This window comes from Brachyhypopomus gauderio, chromosome 16 (genome assembly GCF_052324685.1).
Source record: "Brachyhypopomus gauderio isolate BG-103 chromosome 16, BGAUD_0.2, whole genome shotgun sequence".
Lineage (NCBI taxonomy): Eukaryota > Metazoa > Chordata > Actinopteri > Gymnotiformes > Hypopomidae > Brachyhypopomus > Brachyhypopomus gauderio.
The window spans coordinates 22,076,012-22,094,324 of NC_135226.1; the positions used below are offsets into that span (position 1 = coordinate 22,076,012).

Consider the following 18,313-nt stretch of genomic DNA (forward strand, 5'->3'; position numbering starts at 1 on the left):
AGCCACCACCTCCCAACTAAATCACAGCATTATGAAAAATAGCATTTTATTGAGAAAAAAAAACAAATGATCTGTTCGTCACTGATATTAACAAACGCTTCAGATTCTGTCAAATTATTGCCGTATTCTTGCCAGGCCAGGGGTTATTACTAAGCGTATGACCAAGTTACTCATGACTTCTAGATTTTGCTTAAACTACTATGAGATGAACGTTTAATCAAAACAAAATGAAATGGTTCATGACACTGTACAATGATCAGACACAGTGGTCTTATAGGTAACACAGTTCTGAGCTGGAGAAGTCCCTCCTGTAAGCGTCTTCACCGCAGGAGTAATAGCAGTCTGCGGCACTGTGAAGCGAGTACTGTGAGACCGGCACCGCGTCCTGCATTCCGGCCCAGTTGGACACGCAGGAGCAGCGCTGCAGGTCGCAGTGCAGGTACTGGCTGTTCTCTGGAACAAAACTGCAGTTCATGTCCATCCGTGTGGGAGAGTTGTAGCACGAAGAGGACGAGGAGTGAGAGTCGGGGGGAGAGTAGCTGTTGTAATCGACCGGGCTGGGCAGATTGAAGGAGTGCGTTGGTGAACTTGACGCCTGAAAAAGAAAGTACATTATTCAGACGTCATGAAACTAATATAAGAAATATGATCAGCATAATGATATAAAACGATGAAACAGCATCGTTTAAAATCAAACACAGCTTAAAGGTTACAGTCAAAGCATCAGTTTAGGGATGTATTAGAAATAATACGTACAAAGCTGTTATTGTAATAATCCGTACACGGGGGGATACATCCATGCTGCCACTGCGCAGAGGCGGCGAGACACGCCATGCCGCCCCCGACGTCCTCGGATGGGATCAGGTTCATCAGAAGTTGATTATCAAATGTGTCTTCCATCGAAATATGTACATTGTCAGAAATCTGTCGAGGCTGGAAATAAGAGGCTTGCGCCGACCTCCCAGAACAAAGATCTAGATGGGCCGCTAGAAAAATAGAGAGAAAATAGATACGTATAGGAGGCTATTTAAATTGGGCTTGTAAAGACTTGAGATGATGTCACGAGTCCAACAGCCAACAGCTAAATCACATTTGAATAGAAGTTTATAAAAGGAGTCCATACAGATTTTAAGGAACTTTGTATAGTGTTTGGTATCCTTTTTTAAACTGAGGTGTAATACTGTTCTGCGTGACTGATGAAATTAATTTCATTTTGGGTTTAGTAAGTGTGTAATCACATTTTGCTTTGAATGGTACTCAGCTCTATTTATAAGAGTTTTTGATCAGGAGTAGCTATTTATCAATTATATTTACGTAATTTACGTAATTCCAATATCCGTGGAAATTGTTCTTTAAAAATGTATTTTCTTTTAGCAAAAGTTATAGAAAATGTCTGTGTAACAATATTAAGCTCATACGAGCGTTAATGTTTTGTTTTGTAATGTTTTATTTTATACAAAGACGTTGGGCTGATGGGCTGCAAAGATCTTCTACTCTCGGGAAGTGAATTCGTTGATAAACCTACCAGACAACGGGACAGGAGGACAGACATCATGAGGGGACACTGTGGCCTGAGACTTCTTTATGGACAAGAACCGTCAATAAGATGAGAGGGAATAGGTGAGTGGAGAGAGAGAGAGAGAGAGAGAGAGAGAGAGAGAGAGAGAGAGAGAGAGAGAGAGAGAGGGAGAGTTATTAGTGGTCTGACTTTTAACACTGATAATGCCTATAACACTTATAAGTAAATGTCAGTTAAGCTCATTCATTCATGGGCCTGCCCCCCCCGAATGGGGCGTGGCACTCTTACTCATTGTTATAATTATGTGAAGCTATAAACTGTCCGTTTATGTCTGTGTGTAATGTGCATGAGGAGTTAGAAATGTGACCGTGCGGGAATAAAATAATAAAACTGTCTTACTCTTGATTCCGCGGCCTGAAGCGCTCTGCGTTTCTGGAGTAATTCTTTTACAGTAGTCTTCACCCGAACTCCCTGGTACACTTTAGGTTTGTCTAGGGGGTAAATGTACACATAATTGCAATATTTATTAAAGACATGAATGATTATTTATTTGTTAAATTGTTAATGATTTAATTAATGTATGTTTTATCGAATTTTTACATTTTGGATTCGACGTTTTGCTCTCGTGACATTACAACAAAAACGATATTGTGTGTTAAAGACAAAAAGGTGCTAAACAATACTTTGTTGCGAAAGTGCTGCTCAGTGTCGTATTCATGCAGAAACCAGTTTCCTGTGTAGCCGCCAGCGAGCGTTTCGCATTACAACAGGACGGAGAAATGCAGGGACTTCTTATTGTCTGTTAGGTACAAAGCGCTTCTACACCGAATTACTATGCAGAATAGCTCGCTGCTCCTAGTCTGCAATGTAAGATAAGTAAGTTGCATTTAAGATCGGATAATAATAATAATCTACTCGAACGCGCGGAGGTCTTAACGCGTACACGCGCGTTTAGGGTCGCGCTGCTCGTAACCCAGGAAACGGCAACATCACATTCCTGTAAAAATGGATCGCTGCAGAAATCGGAACCAATATCTGTAAAAATCTCATCAAAACACGAAAGTAAGTAGCCCATAAAACACTTTGGCGCGCAATGTAAATGCATCTGAAATAGGCTGAAAAGTGTGAAATCCGTGAAACTTCTAGTGTGCCGGTTCGGTCGTGTTGCCAAAGTCGGCGTCAGCACGCGGGGCAAAACTAAACCAGTTTATTCTTGCCCGGTTAATAAAACAGTATACCGGTTTCCTTTGGTTAAACGTGAAAAAATGTAACATATCTATGGAGAAAATTCACCCAGGACGACTAAAATCTCTGTAAATACTGCACACGATCGAAATGTGCTGTAGGTGCTTAAAAAACCCACACAGAACCTGTTACACCTACGACGTTAATGCGGTCCAAATACGTCTTGTATTTTAACTCGTTTGTGCAGTCGAGATTGAACTCGTGGGCGGTTTCTTGATAGTTGAAATGATATATAAAAATCCGCACGACTGAAAAAAAGGAAAATGTGTATTACTAAAACAACGCCACGCAATGGTGGAGGTTATAGAAGCAGCTGAGGTGTAGCGGTTCCAGGAGTGGCGAGTTGGCACTGATGTGGACGAGATTGCGACAGCTGCGTGTGGACGGGTCGCTCAACACTCAGATGTATCAGAACTGTTCATAAGACTCACTGAGACCACAAAACCTTTGACTTAAGTTGAAAATGTTCTGATTAACCTGCGATCAGAAGACTGGCGCATATTCAGATAATCATTTTTAATAAACGAACACCCCGACCCAATTATATCAGACTAAGAACTGACACTTTTAGTCAGAAGTGCACAAGTAAATTAAGGCAACGTGTTGTGGGCTTACAAATGTATTTAAAACAAACGATTTTTTAACTGAATATGCTGATCCCCACAGCCCAATTGTCATTATCCTACACGCAGTATCAGTTCTCCTTAAAACGTACAAAAATACTTTTCTAAGTTTGAACGTTAGCTCTCGAAAATGGATGTGTCTGTTTCTGAAGCACCCAGAGGCAGGCTACACGCTTAGCCAACTGATAAATCGTTCCTGATATATCATCGTTTATAATCAATATCTATTTTCTATGTTTTTCAGGTCACTCAAGGCGAGAACAAATCTGAAAAAGGAAAAGAATATTCACTCACCGGACATATTGGCTTGAAGAGGAAAAAGAACCACAATGAAACACCTAATATCTGTTCTTGGCTCTGTTGTATGGGCAAGAACGAATTATTCATAAAAGTATCACAAAGTCTCAATAAAGAACTCTCACAACACTCTCACCATATACAATTATATAGTAATATACCTAGGGATGTATTAGTTTGGGTTTTTATGCCCTCATCCCTACTATTTAAATCCCCAAGAACTCAATGATTTGACAATGATTTGATTGCGCGATACTTTCAATTTGAATATTCAAAGACTTCGCTAAAATACTTATTTCTTAGTGAATTTCGCTATTGTAGTGCATATATTAACATCTCTTTTAATAGAATATCATGCCATTTCATACTTTGACCAAAAACAAAAATATATTTTTAACATTTTATCATCCTTTTGACATTGGTGGCAGGATCATTCCTGTGAAGCTCTCTTTCCACTTCTCAACAAAGAAGGAGTGTAAAATGAAATTCCACGTAACATATTATATCAAGAATATACTGTGCAATTGAAAACCATGTAAAAAACGTGAATATAATATAATTTGGCCTGGTTTTTAACTCTTTTTCAGTAATATAGGAATGGTGGGCGTGGCATATGGTAGCAGCCATGTTTGCCATCAGAGCGCTTGTGCTCAAATACTGTACACGTCGCTTAGAGCAGGCCAGGCACTAGTCGAGCACTATTTCACAATAACCATTACTAACCTTATGTATCATATTCAAACAAATTGTACTCTTGTTGTAATATTTAGTAAAATTGATCCTTATTATTCGGCTGACCAGATCTGCGTTTTAATCTTGATATTGACCTCCCAAAACATGAGTGAATGGTAAAAACATTTTACGCGACACACGAGAGCCATTTTATATCTAATTAAGTTTGCATACGGTTCATTGTAATTTTTCCTATTGAAAGGAAAATTAACATTTATTATTTTACCTAAAACCCTTACTGCAGGCTACATACACATATAACGTAATAAGTAAGGCACGTGTATGTGTGTGTATATATATATATATATATATATATATATATATATATATATATATATATATATATATATATATATATATATATATATATATATATATATATATATGTATGTGTGTGTGTGTGTGTGTGTGTGTGTATGGGCCGTATGGCCCTTATATATGCCTTATATATAAGGCACACGTAAGGCACACACATATATATACATATATATATATATATATATATATATATATATATATATATATATATATATATATATATATATATATATATATATAGCACACGTAAGGCACATATATATATATATATATATATATATATATATATATATATATATATATATATATATATATATATATATATATATATATATATATACATAAGGCACATACACACACATATATATATATAATATACATATAGGCCTACGTGTGTGTGTGCGCGCCTTATATATAATAAAGTAATATAGGCACTATGCAGGGCTCTAATCTCAGTTAATTTTATGTGAAATCCGTGTGTTGTTTTGAATCAATAGAAAATAAGTAAATGTCATTTGAAGATCAGTTTTATTTCATGTTACTTTGACTTGATTGACTCAGGATGCTTGTGTTCTAAGGCCTAAAGCATTTATCGTGTTGGTACTTCCCCGGAAACAAAAATGACAAGTCAGACCTCTCATTACCAAATAAGCATATACGTTTATGCGTTTTCCACTGTTCTTGCAGTATCTCGGAGCTTTTTTTGCGGTGACTGTGTTTAACATAATGACGCCACCGCGCGTTTTAAAGGGGACCTGCAGACCAACATCGAGTAACAGCGACTTACCGGTAAAGTGGCCAAAAAACAGCCTACTTTACTTACCGTGCAAATGCGCTATAAAATATAGTGCTACTCAGTTTCAACCAGGTAACCAGGCTAGGAAATATTTTGGCTTTAAGTAAAACCTTGTTACATTTAACATACGTGCAAACTTAGGTGCAAATAAGAAATGTTCTGATTTCATACTGAAATTGAGAGCTGTTTCATTGGAGAGATGGTTTAATTGTCTAGAATTAACCTCATTTCACCTTCGATCCAGCACTGTACAGAGGCATTTACAGTTTTTGACGACTGCTAACGTGCGTTTCCCAATACTTGCGATACATTGTCAAAACTCTAAACACAGCAACACATTGACCTCACACAAATAGCCAAATAGTTAATATCGTGTTCAAAAGCGCATTTTCTTAACTAAATAACAACTCTGCATTTCACAATGCAAACAACTTTGTTAAAACACAGCAAACCTGGTTCAGTATCCAATCATTCTTTCAAACACTAGCACATATTCTTTTTTCGAGATGAACATAGTCAATCACTGTACAACCACTGTAAAAAAACTATCATTTGATGGCAATACAGAAACAGTATTACATGTAATATTTTACCCTCTCCCAGCAAACAACAGACATTTAACAGTAACATCTGTTGTTTTCTTAGTCAGTTCATTTTTACTGTAATCCGCTTCATTTGGACTTTTTTTTCAAATGTGTGCATTTTTGGCAACATACTGTCTACACAATGAGTGATATTTACTGTTAGGTACTATATGGAATGTAGATTAGACAAAAAAGGAGTCAGTAACAGTTTTGCAGTAAAGGTTATATATTACTGTTATTTTTACTGCTACATTGTCCCATCACAAATGTCCTCGTGTTTCCTCCCACCTGTTCCCTTTCTGCTTCTGGAACCAGTTGTTGGTAGAATTCATTCAAAAACTATAGAAGGAGGTCACTGTTATAGGGACCAATCTGGCATTTGTGAAGGACCAAACCAGCACTTGAGATTGCAGGACAAATTGTTATATTTGCTCCTCTCTGACCCGGTACATTACTGTACGTCATTTTATTTCATTGATCTATATGTGCAAAAAATATGTATTACAGTAATAGCTTTTCAGCTGCCTTTGTTTTTGCAGAACTTTGCATTTTATACGATATTTAAGGTTTTGAACCTTAGGTTTTCATTTTTGACATGCTGTGTGCAAGCAATTGTAAATAAGGCAAAAATGATCCAGAATTTTGTTACTGGATAACCCTGTGTGTATAGAAAATTTATGCATTATAAAAACATGTAAAATGACTGCATTTTGTGCCATAACAACATGAATTGAACTAATAGTATAGCCACTGAAAACTGATGTTGTGTTCACTGTGGACAAACGCACGTTAGCAGTCGTCAAAAACTGTAAAACCACAGATACATTTACACATCAATATATTTAATAATTTCTTTAAAAAAAAAAGAAAAACTACATGAGATTGCAAAGAACAATCCAATAAGCTTGATAATATAACCGCAATATATCATTAGGCTATAAAATATAAATTTAATTTTGCAGGGGAAGCTAAAAATGTCCAAATGGAATGTCTTCTACTCCTGTATTAGATCTTGGCCAAGAAGGACAGCATAAGTAGTAACAATAAATAAAGTTTCTATAGCACTTTTCATAAACTCAGACACTTGATAATTGAAGGAGGAAAAACTAGGACAAAGAAGAGAGAGCATGGAGAGAAGAGTGTGTGTGTGGAGAGAAGAGTGTGTGTGTGGGAGAAGAGTGTGTGTGCGGAGAGAAGAGTGTGTGTGTGGAGAGAAGAGTGTGTGTGTGTGTGGAGAGAAGAGTGTGTGTGTGGAGAGAAGAGTGTGTGTGTGTGGAGAGAAGAGTGTGTGTGTGTGTGGAGAGAAGAGTGTGTGTGTGGAGAGAAGAGTGTGTGTGTGTGGAGAGAAAAGAGTGTGTGTGTGGAGAGAAGAGTGTGTGTGTGTGTGGAGAGAAGAGTGTGTGTGTGGAGAGAAGAGTGTGTGTGTGGAGAGAGAAGAGTGTGTGTGTGTGTGTGTGTGGGTGTGTGTGTGTGTGTGTGTGTGTGTGTGTGTGTGTGTGTGTGTGTGTGTGTGTGTGTGTGTGTGTTTGTGTGTGTGTGTGTGTGTGGAGATGGTTCCAGAGATGATGAGTATCAACACTGCAGTCCAGGGTCGTGAGTGGAGTCTGTGTGACGGGTAAAAGGTTAGAGCCAGCAGCCCGAATGGTGCGAGACGCACAGTATAAATGAGCAGGTGCAAAAGGACAGGCAGGAGTATACCAGAGTTAGAACAGAGTTAGGAGTATACCAGAGTTAGAACAGAGTTAGGAGTATACCAGAGTTAGAACAAAGTTAGGAGTATACCAGAGTTAGAACAGAGGAGTTTGTACTGAATCAGCTGCTGAGGGTGTGATGTGTGTATTATGTCTGCTAGACATAAGGGCTCTAGCTGCATCTGTCTGATCAGACGTGTCCAGAGCTGATTGTTGTAAAAACATCAGAAAGCTCTCCTCATGTCGTACTGGGACCAGGGCCCACCGACTGCATCCTCCTTGGTCCACAGGAGTATGTCATTCAGGAGAGGCAGCACGTTCTCGGACTCGGTGGAAGACGGAGCCGGTGCTTTTGCTGAGGGCTCGGTGGAGAGCGGCATGTACACGGGGTACGTGACGCCAGCGGGCGCAGGCTGGATGGGAGATGAGTAGTGCCCGTCATCCAGTGGGTGCAGTGGGTAGAACTGAGAGCAGGGAACAGCCAATCCCCTGGAGGAGATCCGGTACTGGTCTGGGCTGGATGGTTCTGTTCCAGCCAGTGAGCTCGTAACTGTGGGGACCATGGTGTCTGTGCACAAGCCTTCCACTGCGTCTGTGGCAGTCGTCTCCCAGTAATCCCTCTGCAGGACACACAAACAAGACTCAGACTTCTGGCCAGAGGAGCAGGTGGAGGATCTTATCAGAGAAGAAAGTGGCCATTTAGCTGGTAATAACGGGTTGATTATCTCTTTGTAAGGAGAAATAAGAACACTGACAGAGTGCTGTTGACGTTTGTCTGGTGGAACAAAACGAATGCAGGTTAAATGGAAAAAGAAAACTAGTTTTTAATCACTCCTCAGTTACAAATAAAGAAAACAAAAGACCAGATTTTTGAAATTATTATTATAAAACTGAACAGTGATATCATATAAAGCGAATATAGTAAAGAGGAGAATGGGTTTGTTTTTCATGCAAATTGGAAATTCCTGACACAATCATTGTCTTAATGCGCACATTGTTGTAAAGGACTTTACCAGCACAAAGTTGGAGGTGTCTCCGGGGAAAGAGGGCAGCAAGGTGGACAAGGTGGAGGATGAAAAGATGGTGCTTCCTCCACCCGGCAGGGTGGGAGTGCGGTAGTCACTGAAGGACTCAGAGTAGTATCCATCCATGAGGGACTGGTAGCCAGACACGGGCACTGGGTCACACGACACCAGCCGTGACGGATGCCCGTCGGTTGGGAGCTGTTTGCTGGGAGGGCAGAAATCTCCTTCAGAAATGAGCTGCTTCCTCACGCTGTAGTATCCAGGCAGCACATGGGAACCTGAGTAAAACATTCCTCCTGGATTATCGCTAATCTAGCTTTTACATTATGTGCACCTTTGAAATGAAAAATAATTGTATCGTTGTGGCTAAATCAACAGTAGTAAAAGTAATGTGTTTTTCCATAAATGCCTGTCACAGCAAGTAGCTATAGCCTCTAATTTGTCCATAAAAGCCCACTGTATTATTTATCTATACTGTAATCACCGTGTGTCCACGGGGGGTTAATAGGCTTGTTAGGAGATCAGGTCTCACCTGTCATTTGGACGAATGTGCTTTGAGGAGCTGAGACCCCCTGAAGATGAAGGAATAGAGAAGTCAGGGTGTGACAGAGATGTGGTCTGACCACACCGCCTCATTCTTTTAACCTCTTATAAACAATCAGTAATTGTATCTGTGGTTGGTACTTTGTCTGTAATTACTGGTTGAATGTTCTTTGTAATCTGATACGAATCTTTATATATATATATATATATATATATATATATATATATATATATATATATATATATATACATATATATATGTGTGTGTGTGTGTGTGTGTGTGTGTGTGTGTGTGTGTGTGTGTGTGTGTGTGTGTATATACACATTGTACACATGCACATTGGAGTTTGGAGAAACACAATCTCGATCAGCTATGCACTCTGTTGTAAAGTCTGAATGACAATAAAGTTCACTTTGACTTTGACTTAAAGAAATGACCATTACTGGAACTCAGCACCAGTAATGAGCTCCCAATGTATAACTGGTTTTACTGGTTTTATGCTGCACAGCATTGGGAGTGTGTCTAATAAAATGTGTTCAACTGGCAGCAAAGACTCTTACAAATGGAGAGAAACAATCTGAAGTTTGTAAATTGTGAAGTGTCACAAGCATGACTTAAATTTAACAGGCAACAGCCCATAAAGGAAATGATGTCAACAAAGTGCTTGTCGCCTCCAGAGAGAACAGAGGACACTTCTTACTCATTTGCATATCACAAACATGAAAGAGTGGAACACGGACTGGAAGGTAAGCTAATTCTGAGGCCTGAATTTGAATGTCATTTGTTCATCCTAAGACTTCCCCATAAGTCTCTGTTTCTGGCTGAGTGCATCTCTGGAGGCAGGACAGGGAAACAGGACCGCTGGAGATCGTGTGCTCAGAGATGAGAAAGATCATGAACCCCAGAAAAACCAGCAGAGCACGAGGAGGATGATGAGGCCTCAGAGGACCTGCTGTCCTGCATGGAGCTGCTGTCCTGCATGGAGCTGCTGTCCTGCACGGACCTGCTGTCCTGCACGGACACGGACCTGCTGTCCTGCATGGACCTGCTGTCCTGCATGGACCTGCTGTCCTGCATGGAGCTGCTGTCCTGTACGGACCTGCTGTCCTGTACGGACCTGCTGTCCTGCACAGACCTGCTGTCCTGCATGGACCTGCTGTCCTGCATGGAGCTGCTGTCCTGCACAGACCTGCTGTCCTGCATGGAGCTTCTGTCCTGTACGGACCTGCTGTCCTGCACAGACCTGCTGTCCTGCATGGACCTGCTGTCCTGCATGGAGCTGCTGTCCTGCACAGACCTGCTGTCCTGCATGGAGCTGCTGTCCTGTATGGACCTGCTGTCCTGCATGGACCTGCTGTCCTGTACGGACCTGCTGTCCTGCATGGAGCTGCTATCCTGCCTACATCCCCCTGACTACACTGCAAACACTCATCTCCTTTCTTACTGGAGTTTTCCCATTGTTTACAAGTGTTGCATGTGTGGCCGAATAAACTTTTATCATGTCAACGAACTAAGAATCAGGATCCATGGAACATTCGTTCTCTAGCTGCCTACAAGCTTCACAAAGATTTGCAAAACTTTTCGACATTAAACATTAGATTCAAATGTTTTTAGTTGAAGTGATTGGATGCATTTTGTATACAATTATTCCTTTTTGAAAACATATTCTAATGTATTATCTGATTTTATCTTTAATTTTTAATTGAATTGATTTGTGAAAAGCAAAAAATGCAGGACATTAAATGATGAAGAATCTTCATGAAGTCTTAATGATGAAGAGTTTGTGGTAAATTAGTGAGAGCTCTGTAACCAAATACCTCCACAGTTCAGTGTGGTTTACACACAGGTGTGAACAGGTGTGAACAGGTGTGGTTTAAAAACAGAATTGCGATGAATTTTTTATATCGGCAAAACTGATTTTGATTAGATTCTTATTCAGTATCGACAGAGATCCTGCCCTGCCCTACACATCTGGCTCTGCTTTTATAATTCAGTACGCCGTTTATAATCTGTTTATATGATTGACTGTACATTGTGTAGTTGCAGCTAAAGGTAGGAGCTTTGCCCTTTAGACGATTGTAACGGCGTGAGGACACAGGATGCCGAGCAGAGAGCGTCTTTTACACATGTAACTTTCATTAACGACACTACGGTAAGTAAGACGTAAGGGACTGAACACTGATGATAACGAGAGTTGAGTGTAATAAATAACGGACGAGAGACAGGTGATACACACAGACGAACACACACAGACGTGGGCACGCGTGGACACGGACGCCAGCGCGAGGAAGGAGTCGGGCGGACCGTCACACTAATGCGGTGCTTCTCATCTGAATTTTGAATCTTTCTTTATCATGACAAGCGCGTAAAATGTAAAGCCACTGGAAGGGCGTTATTAGAAAATGAATAGTCATTTCCATCAAACACTAAAGACTCTAAGATTACTACAGTCAATTGAAATAACAACTGATAAAATGTATTCAAGCACAAGGATGAGCTGAACATGCCCGTGAGGCAGGAGAATGGTTGTGTGCTTCAGAGTGATGTTCACAGAGGGGAGAGAACTTCTGAGTCTGTTAGCTTAACTAATGCAGGGATGCAGTGTATGACACGTCCTACAGCAGCAGGGCTGCACCCATCATACACCACATGACAGCCTCTTTATCCTCCGTGCAAATTCACAAATGAAGACATTTTTCAGCTCAAGGCGGCCCAGCCCTGTGGGGGCTCTGTGGGAGTCAGGATCACAGAAAATCACCCACGTGAATGTAAACAAGCTCAGTAGGTGTTCATTACACGGTGGTACCTGTCACTCCACCCAACACCTGAGGGTGTAGCTAATTAGGAGTAACAGCAGGGAGGGTCAGCAGTGTCTCACTGGGGTGCAGACCTCCCACCTCCAACATCTCCACAACCCTCTCCAACATCTCCACATATGTCTTCAGCACCTCCACACACATCTCCAGCACCTCCACAACCCTCTCCAACATCTCCCCTCTCCAGCACCTCCACAACCCTCTCCAACATCTCCCCTCTCCAACACCTCCACAACCCTCTCCAACATCTCCCCTCTCCAACATCTCCACAACCCTCTCCAACACCTCCACATATGTCTTCAGCACCTCCACACACATCTCCAGCACCTCCACAACCCTCTCCAACACCTCCACATATGTCTTCAGCACCTCCACACACATCTCCAGCACCTCCACAACCCTCTCCAACATCTCCCCTCTCCAACACCTCCACAACCCTCTCCAACATCTCCCCTCTCCAACACCTCCACACACATCTCCAACACCTCCCCTCTCCAACACCTCCACACACATCTCCAACACCTCCACAACCCTCTCCAACATCTCCACACACATCTCCAACACCTCCACAACACTCTCCAACATCTCCCCTCTCCAACACCTCCACATATGTCTTCAGCACACTGGTGTTTTTTCACTAATAGTGTCGGCGTCACACTGGGCACTGGTGTGTTTTCACTAATAGTGTCGGCGTCACACTGGGCACTGGTGTGTTTTCACTAATAGTGTCGGCGTCACACTGGGCACTGGTGTGTTTTCACTAATAGTGTCGGCGTCACACTGGGCACTGGTGTGTTTTCACTAATAGTGTCGGCGTCACACTGGGCACTGGTGTGTTTTCACTAATAGTGTCGGCGTCACACTGGGCACTGGTGTGTTTCTGAACTAGTGTTGTCTGGAAATGCACAGAGTCATGAGGAAGCATTATGGGTAAAGGACCTGAGCACCACGCCTACATGCACATGCAACACTCTTCTGCTTGAGTAAGTAGGTCCCTCTTTAGGACACTGGACATATTCAACAATAAGACAATACACTGATCAAGAAGACATGGACATGCAAATGGTCTTCCCAAACAGACCAGCTGTGCTGGGAGTTTGGTGTTGTTGTTCAGAGGTGGGATGTTTATTCATATACCAGGTTATTAAAGGCTATGATTTCAGCTTCACTTTCCAGCTTTTCCTGCAGTGTTTATTGCTTCTATATTTATCTATTTTCTTAAAACATGCATTTTATTATAATCCCATAAAACATTTAGATGCTTCTCTGTCTCTTTGTCTTCAGTGACCCTCTGGTTTCAGGAGCAGGAAAACCCAACGATGCAAGATCAAGATACACAAGTAATGCAATATTCTACTTATTTACTGTAGTTAACACATCCTGAAAGAATCCTGTGTGGCCATGTTGGTTGACTGCAGTGTTTAGAGGTTTTGTGCTGTTTCTGTTAAACAGGTTGAAAGCCTAACGATCATCTTCCTGGTTTTGTGCTTGGATCTGAATCCTTCTGTCTTCATGCACCTGCTGTCTGGGTCAAATCACTGTAAGTCTGCAAACACAGACGCTACTGAAACTGCTTCTGTGGTGACTGCTGGTTCAGGTTGTTCCTAACAACAGCGTTTCACCTACGGCACGGCTGTGTTTCTGTGAGCAGACTGATGGACTACCTGAATCTACATGCTTAAATAAGTGATTTCCTGTCATAGATGGATTAGTATGGTTATTGTACATTTATTGTACATTGTTTTTATGTTACTAAATAAAGCTAAACATTATAAAAATAATAAGTTTGAAAAATTATCCAAAAGATACGAAAATGTCTTTTCCATTGGAGATATTGACACAATTTTCACAATCTACATTTGAAAAGTAACATCATATTTTACTTTTTGTTTCCACGGATTCACCTTAAGATTCAAAATCAATGGGCAGATATTTATTCATGCCTATGCAGGATTATGTATTTGCCATTCGCAGTTTATTTTCTGTATGTGTATTTTGTCCTTCTTTTCTTACACTACATGAATGCCCCCCGGGTTAAGATGGCAATGCAAACAGAAGAGACATCCATGTACAACAATGTGAAGGACTTAGCCATGAAAGTCTCTCACAGCTAGTGAAGCACGATGTCTACAGGCCTCATACAGACTTGTCTGGTGGAACAATGTGGGACTTGTCTGTGGTCTGCTAGGAGAACAGTCACATTGGGCAGGTGTGCCAGAGACTGACTTTGCATTGGCTGACCACAGAAGCCAACGGCTGCCTCCCCCCACAGCCCTGGGGACGCTGGCCAGAACCATTGAAGCCATTGTTACCGGCTTCATTGTGAATCTTTGTGTGATTGCCAGAAGTCTTTCAGCTGCGTACCGTGTATGTTTAGGTATTTGCGGATGGGCTTTACATCAACACACGGGAAAGAGAAAAGGAACGATGCTGTAAAAACGTCATATATCAGAGCCCAAAAGGCCCCGAATCATTAGAATAAAACCATAAGCTGATGGGTAAATACAGCACAAAGCCCACACGTAAATGTCTGCAGATAGCTACACCGGCTGCTTCTGGATGTTTGCATGCATGAAAGAAGGAGTGAAGGAATGAACTACATGGGTGGGGGATCGGGGGGGTCAGGGGGGGTCGGGGGGGTCATGGGGGATCGGGGGGGTCAGGGGGGATCGGGGGGGTCAGGGGGCGCGTGGACGTGTTACTCACTGGTAAACGTTGCACGCTGGTTTGCTGCGACCTCTTCTCTGCCAGCAGGTCTTTGACCGTGTGCTTGACTCTCACCCCCTGGTAAATGCGTTTGGAGTAACCTAGTGAGGGAAAAAAGGATTATTAATCATAACTTTACAGGAGGACTTTTATGAGTAAAAGTCAAAGTCTAATTTATATATATATATATATATATATAGCGCTTTTTACAACACATGTTGTTATAAAGCAGCTTTACAATCGCAAACAGTACCGTGTGTAATAAACGTGTCCTTAATCAATGTACTATTGTAATACAAATGTCTTTCGTTACGTTGTCTCACTGAATGATGCATTAGGACTGTTTCAGTTTTTCACGTTGACTCACGTTGACAGAGTGGAGAGCTAAAGACAAACATGTTGGAGTGTCTACAGTGGCTTTGGGAGGACGTGGATGGTCTGTTGTGTTTCTTTTGCCATTTCAAACTCCAAATTATTCACTCACAGCTGCATTACTATAGATCCACCGCCAGTCACGTCATTCACACACACTTAAACGTCATTCACACACACTTAAACGTCAGTCACACACACTTAAACGTCAGTCACACACACTTAAACGTCAGTCACACACATTTCACTAAATGCCACATCACCCATGTGTGGTAGGAGTCACTGAGGTGGAGGTAGCGAAACAGGCGGGATGAGAATCAGCACCTCTAAAACTGAACCCATGTTACTCATTGGGAGAAGGGTGGGGGGGGGGGGGGGGGGGGGGGGGGGGTACGGACCTAGGCCTCTTTGCTTAGGCCACTACTGCCAGTCTGTGATGTGTCTATATTTCCATCAGATCAGAAGTGTTATGTATTTCAGGGGTTTTCAACTGGTTCTGCCCCAGAAACCACCATTCAGACTAAGCTATAGCATTTGTGTGTGTGTGTGTGTGTGTGTGTTGTGTGTGTGTGTGTGTGTGTGTGTGTGTGTGTGCGTTACTATAGTAATTTCAGTAGTTAAACTGGATAGCATGTCACCGACCACTAGGGGCCACAGACCACCGATTGAAACCAGTGATTTCATTTTACAGCTGAATATTTAATTTGGCTGTATGGGAGAAGATGAATGAGTCTGCAGCACCTGGAAGAGAACATTATGATGAGATGTGCTTCTTCTGATCTTCTGATCTTCTGATCTGTACTGGCTGTGCTTTCATTTGAAAAGTCAAGTTTGCATTTAAAGCCCTTTCAGGAGACCAGAGGGCATTCTGGGTCCAGGTACATGGGGTAATGATATTTGTCACTCTCAGTGACTGATGTATGCTGTCTGCCAGCACCCACTAGGACTGCGGTTGGACACTAGGCACTAAGGACTGGGACTGGGACTAGGACTAGGACTAGGACTGGACTAGGATTGAGCACCCATCCCTGATGACCACAAAATGCGATTCATGTGTAATCCATTTAAGGGGATGAGGACCAATCAAAGAGTTAGAAGATTTGTTAAGAAGATTCACAACATTTTCATTTTCTCTGTTTATGTAGCAAAACCTGTTTTGAAATGTTTCTATAAATAATTAACATTGTGTCTCTCCTTATGAATCAGTATAAATAACATTCCTCGTTAGCACGTAGTGTCGCATTTGCAATTTGAAATGTCCTGATTCAGGAAATTGCATGCAAAAAGCAAAGTAGCATTATGTAAAAGACCCAAGATTTAGGAATGACCTACGGCTCATGCTGACGGGTGCCACATGCCTCAGATGTTTAATAAGACCGTTTCAATTGTGCAACGTGCAATTATAAAAACAGATTTCTGTAAAGTGACAAACACATTACAGTAAAATTATTGAACAAGTGAAGCTCTGTTTCTGCATTTACTTTTAGGGCAATTTGCAACGTCAAAGACTTCAAAGTAGTAAGTTAATATAATACAAAAACATATAGTCCAGGAAACAACTTCAAAAGTTGGAATGACAGACTCACACAGTTGTTCAGTTTAGCTGTACATAACTTAGCTATATAATATCAGAACATCCTAACACAGCACCTTAACATTACATTAACATCTTAGTAACGCATTATCCTAACATCCTAACATCTTGCAATAGCACATTATCCTAACATCCTCACACAGCATCCTAACATGCACCCTAACTCATGTTTTGCATCATAGCAGTAATATTCTTGTAACTCACTCATGTCAGTAGCTGTTGTTGAGTATTAAAGACCTGAGCTTACCAGTTTCCATGTTCCAGGTGTGTAGGTTTGGACGGAGACAGGTGAGAGGACCAGTCCCCTATTCCAAAGAGGCGGTGGTGTCTAACCCCAAACTCCAACCCAATATAAGCATCGTACCAAAGTCAATAGATGTCACTACATGTAAGATCAGCTCTGAAGGTCATGAGATGTTACTATACCTACGAGGAGCTCTTCCACACTTAGTGAGTTTACTGGTAGTTTTGAAGTGACCATCATCCATTTGTTTAAATGCAAATGTTTACCGGGAGGTTTTCTCAGTATTTGCATCCATGTTCTAGATTAGAGGACAGAATGTGAATGACCAGGAACCTCAATGCTCAAACTTCACCTGCTCTTGGATCCATTGGTTGTTTTTGCTGTTTTTGTTTATTTATCAAGTAATTCATTATGGTATACGGCTCCAAAACACTTAGCATGTAGGATTTTAAATGTCTTTGTCTTTTGCAGAAGTCCCCAAACTTAGAACAAACCTGGACTGGTGTGACACTCAACCATCTTTTTAAAAGACAATGTATTTAAAGTGTATACTCGGTGAAAAGTTTTTTACGTTTAATCTTAATTCATGCTTTTGTCCTAAAGTGAAATGCTAAATGATCAGGGATGATTCATTCCTTCGCAGGCTGGATTCAGCCTGCTCTGCTAATGTGGGAATGAAATGCTCTTCTCTGACTTTATTATATTATATTGTATCATAGTACAGATTACTCACATTAAAATGCCACAGTATGTTGACTATGAAACCATTACAACATGGTCAGGTTCCCGAGGCTAATCTGACATCTGGGTATCTGCAGTAACGTTTATTCTGAGATCTGAACAATGTCACAGGTTTCATTTAAACTTGAGGAAGGGGGACAGTGCTCACAACACCAACCTAACACTTTATATGATTATTGTGAGCAAAGATTGCTTGAAAAAACTATTCGTATGGATATGATTGTGACCAGTGGTTCGTAATCTTGTAAATCCCAGATTGTACTGGCATGTGCATTAACAATGTGCATTAAATTCTAATACCTCATTAGAGTTTAACATTTCATTATGACATTTTACACTGATTACACTGAGCTCAGTTTTATTCAAGCCTAAAATAAATGTATGATATTTACAGTGTTGATCACTGTAGCAATTGTGTATACACACAACATGATAAAATGTTGGTTTATCATGATGTGTGTATGTA

General features: G+C 41.1%; 2 protein-coding genes and 1 long non-coding RNA gene across 3 annotated transcripts; 1 reads left to right on the forward strand and 2 right to left on the reverse strand.

Annotated features, from left to right (window-relative positions):
* Nucleotides 1-29: 29 nt before the first annotated feature.
* On the reverse strand, nucleotides 30-1,004 carry linc.pou2af1 (lnc RNA pou2af1). Its single transcript, XM_076975867.1, has 2 exons — nucleotides 757-1,004; nucleotides 30-595 (listed from the first exon to the last, which is right to left on the reverse strand). The coding sequence occupies exons 1-2, from the start codon at nucleotides 898-900 to the stop codon at nucleotides 272-274; spliced, it is 468 nt and encodes a 155-aa protein (XP_076831982.1). The 5' UTR covers nucleotides 901-1,004; the 3' UTR covers nucleotides 30-271.
* Nucleotides 1,005-1,072: 68 nt separating this feature from the next.
* Nucleotides 1,073-4,484, forward strand: LOC143477302 (uncharacterized). The gene is made up of 3 exons (XR_013121540.1): nucleotides 1,073-1,222; nucleotides 1,462-1,620; nucleotides 3,632-4,484. It is a non-coding gene; the product is annotated as an uncharacterized LOC143477302 (long non-coding RNA).
* Nucleotides 4,485-7,073: 2,589 nt separating this feature from the next.
* On the reverse strand, nucleotides 7,074-17,262 carry pou2af2 (POU class 2 homeobox associating factor 2). The gene is made up of 5 exons (XM_076977164.1): nucleotides 17,110-17,262; nucleotides 14,897-14,997; nucleotides 9,363-9,402; nucleotides 8,819-9,108; nucleotides 7,074-8,425 (listed from the first exon to the last, which is right to left on the reverse strand). Exons 1-5 carry the CDS (start codon nucleotides 17,117-17,119, stop codon nucleotides 8,030-8,032), a joined length of 837 nt encoding a protein of 278 aa, XP_076833279.1. The 5' UTR covers nucleotides 17,120-17,262; the 3' UTR covers nucleotides 7,074-8,029.
* Nucleotides 17,263-18,313: the final 1,051 nt, after the last annotated feature.

Bases quoted from the DNA above. Each gene is read 5' to 3' on its own strand.
- linc.pou2af1 (XM_076975867.1), bottom strand. From the start codon at position 900: ATGGAAGACACATTTGATAATCAACTTCTGATGAACCTGATCCCATCC. The intron at 596-756 runs GTACGTATTATT...TTTCTTTTTCAG, and splicing joins ATTATTACAATAACAGCTTT to GCGTCAAGTTCACCAACGCA.
- pou2af2 (XM_076977164.1), bottom strand. The intron at 9,403-14,896 runs GTGAGTAACACG...CTTCATCTTCAG, and splicing joins CCAGCGTGCAACGTTTACCA to GGGGTCTCAGCTCCTCAAAG. The intron at 8,426-8,818 runs GTAAAGTCCTTT...TGTGTCCTGCAG, and splicing joins ACACCTCCAACTTTGTGCTG to AGGGATTACTGGGAGACGAC.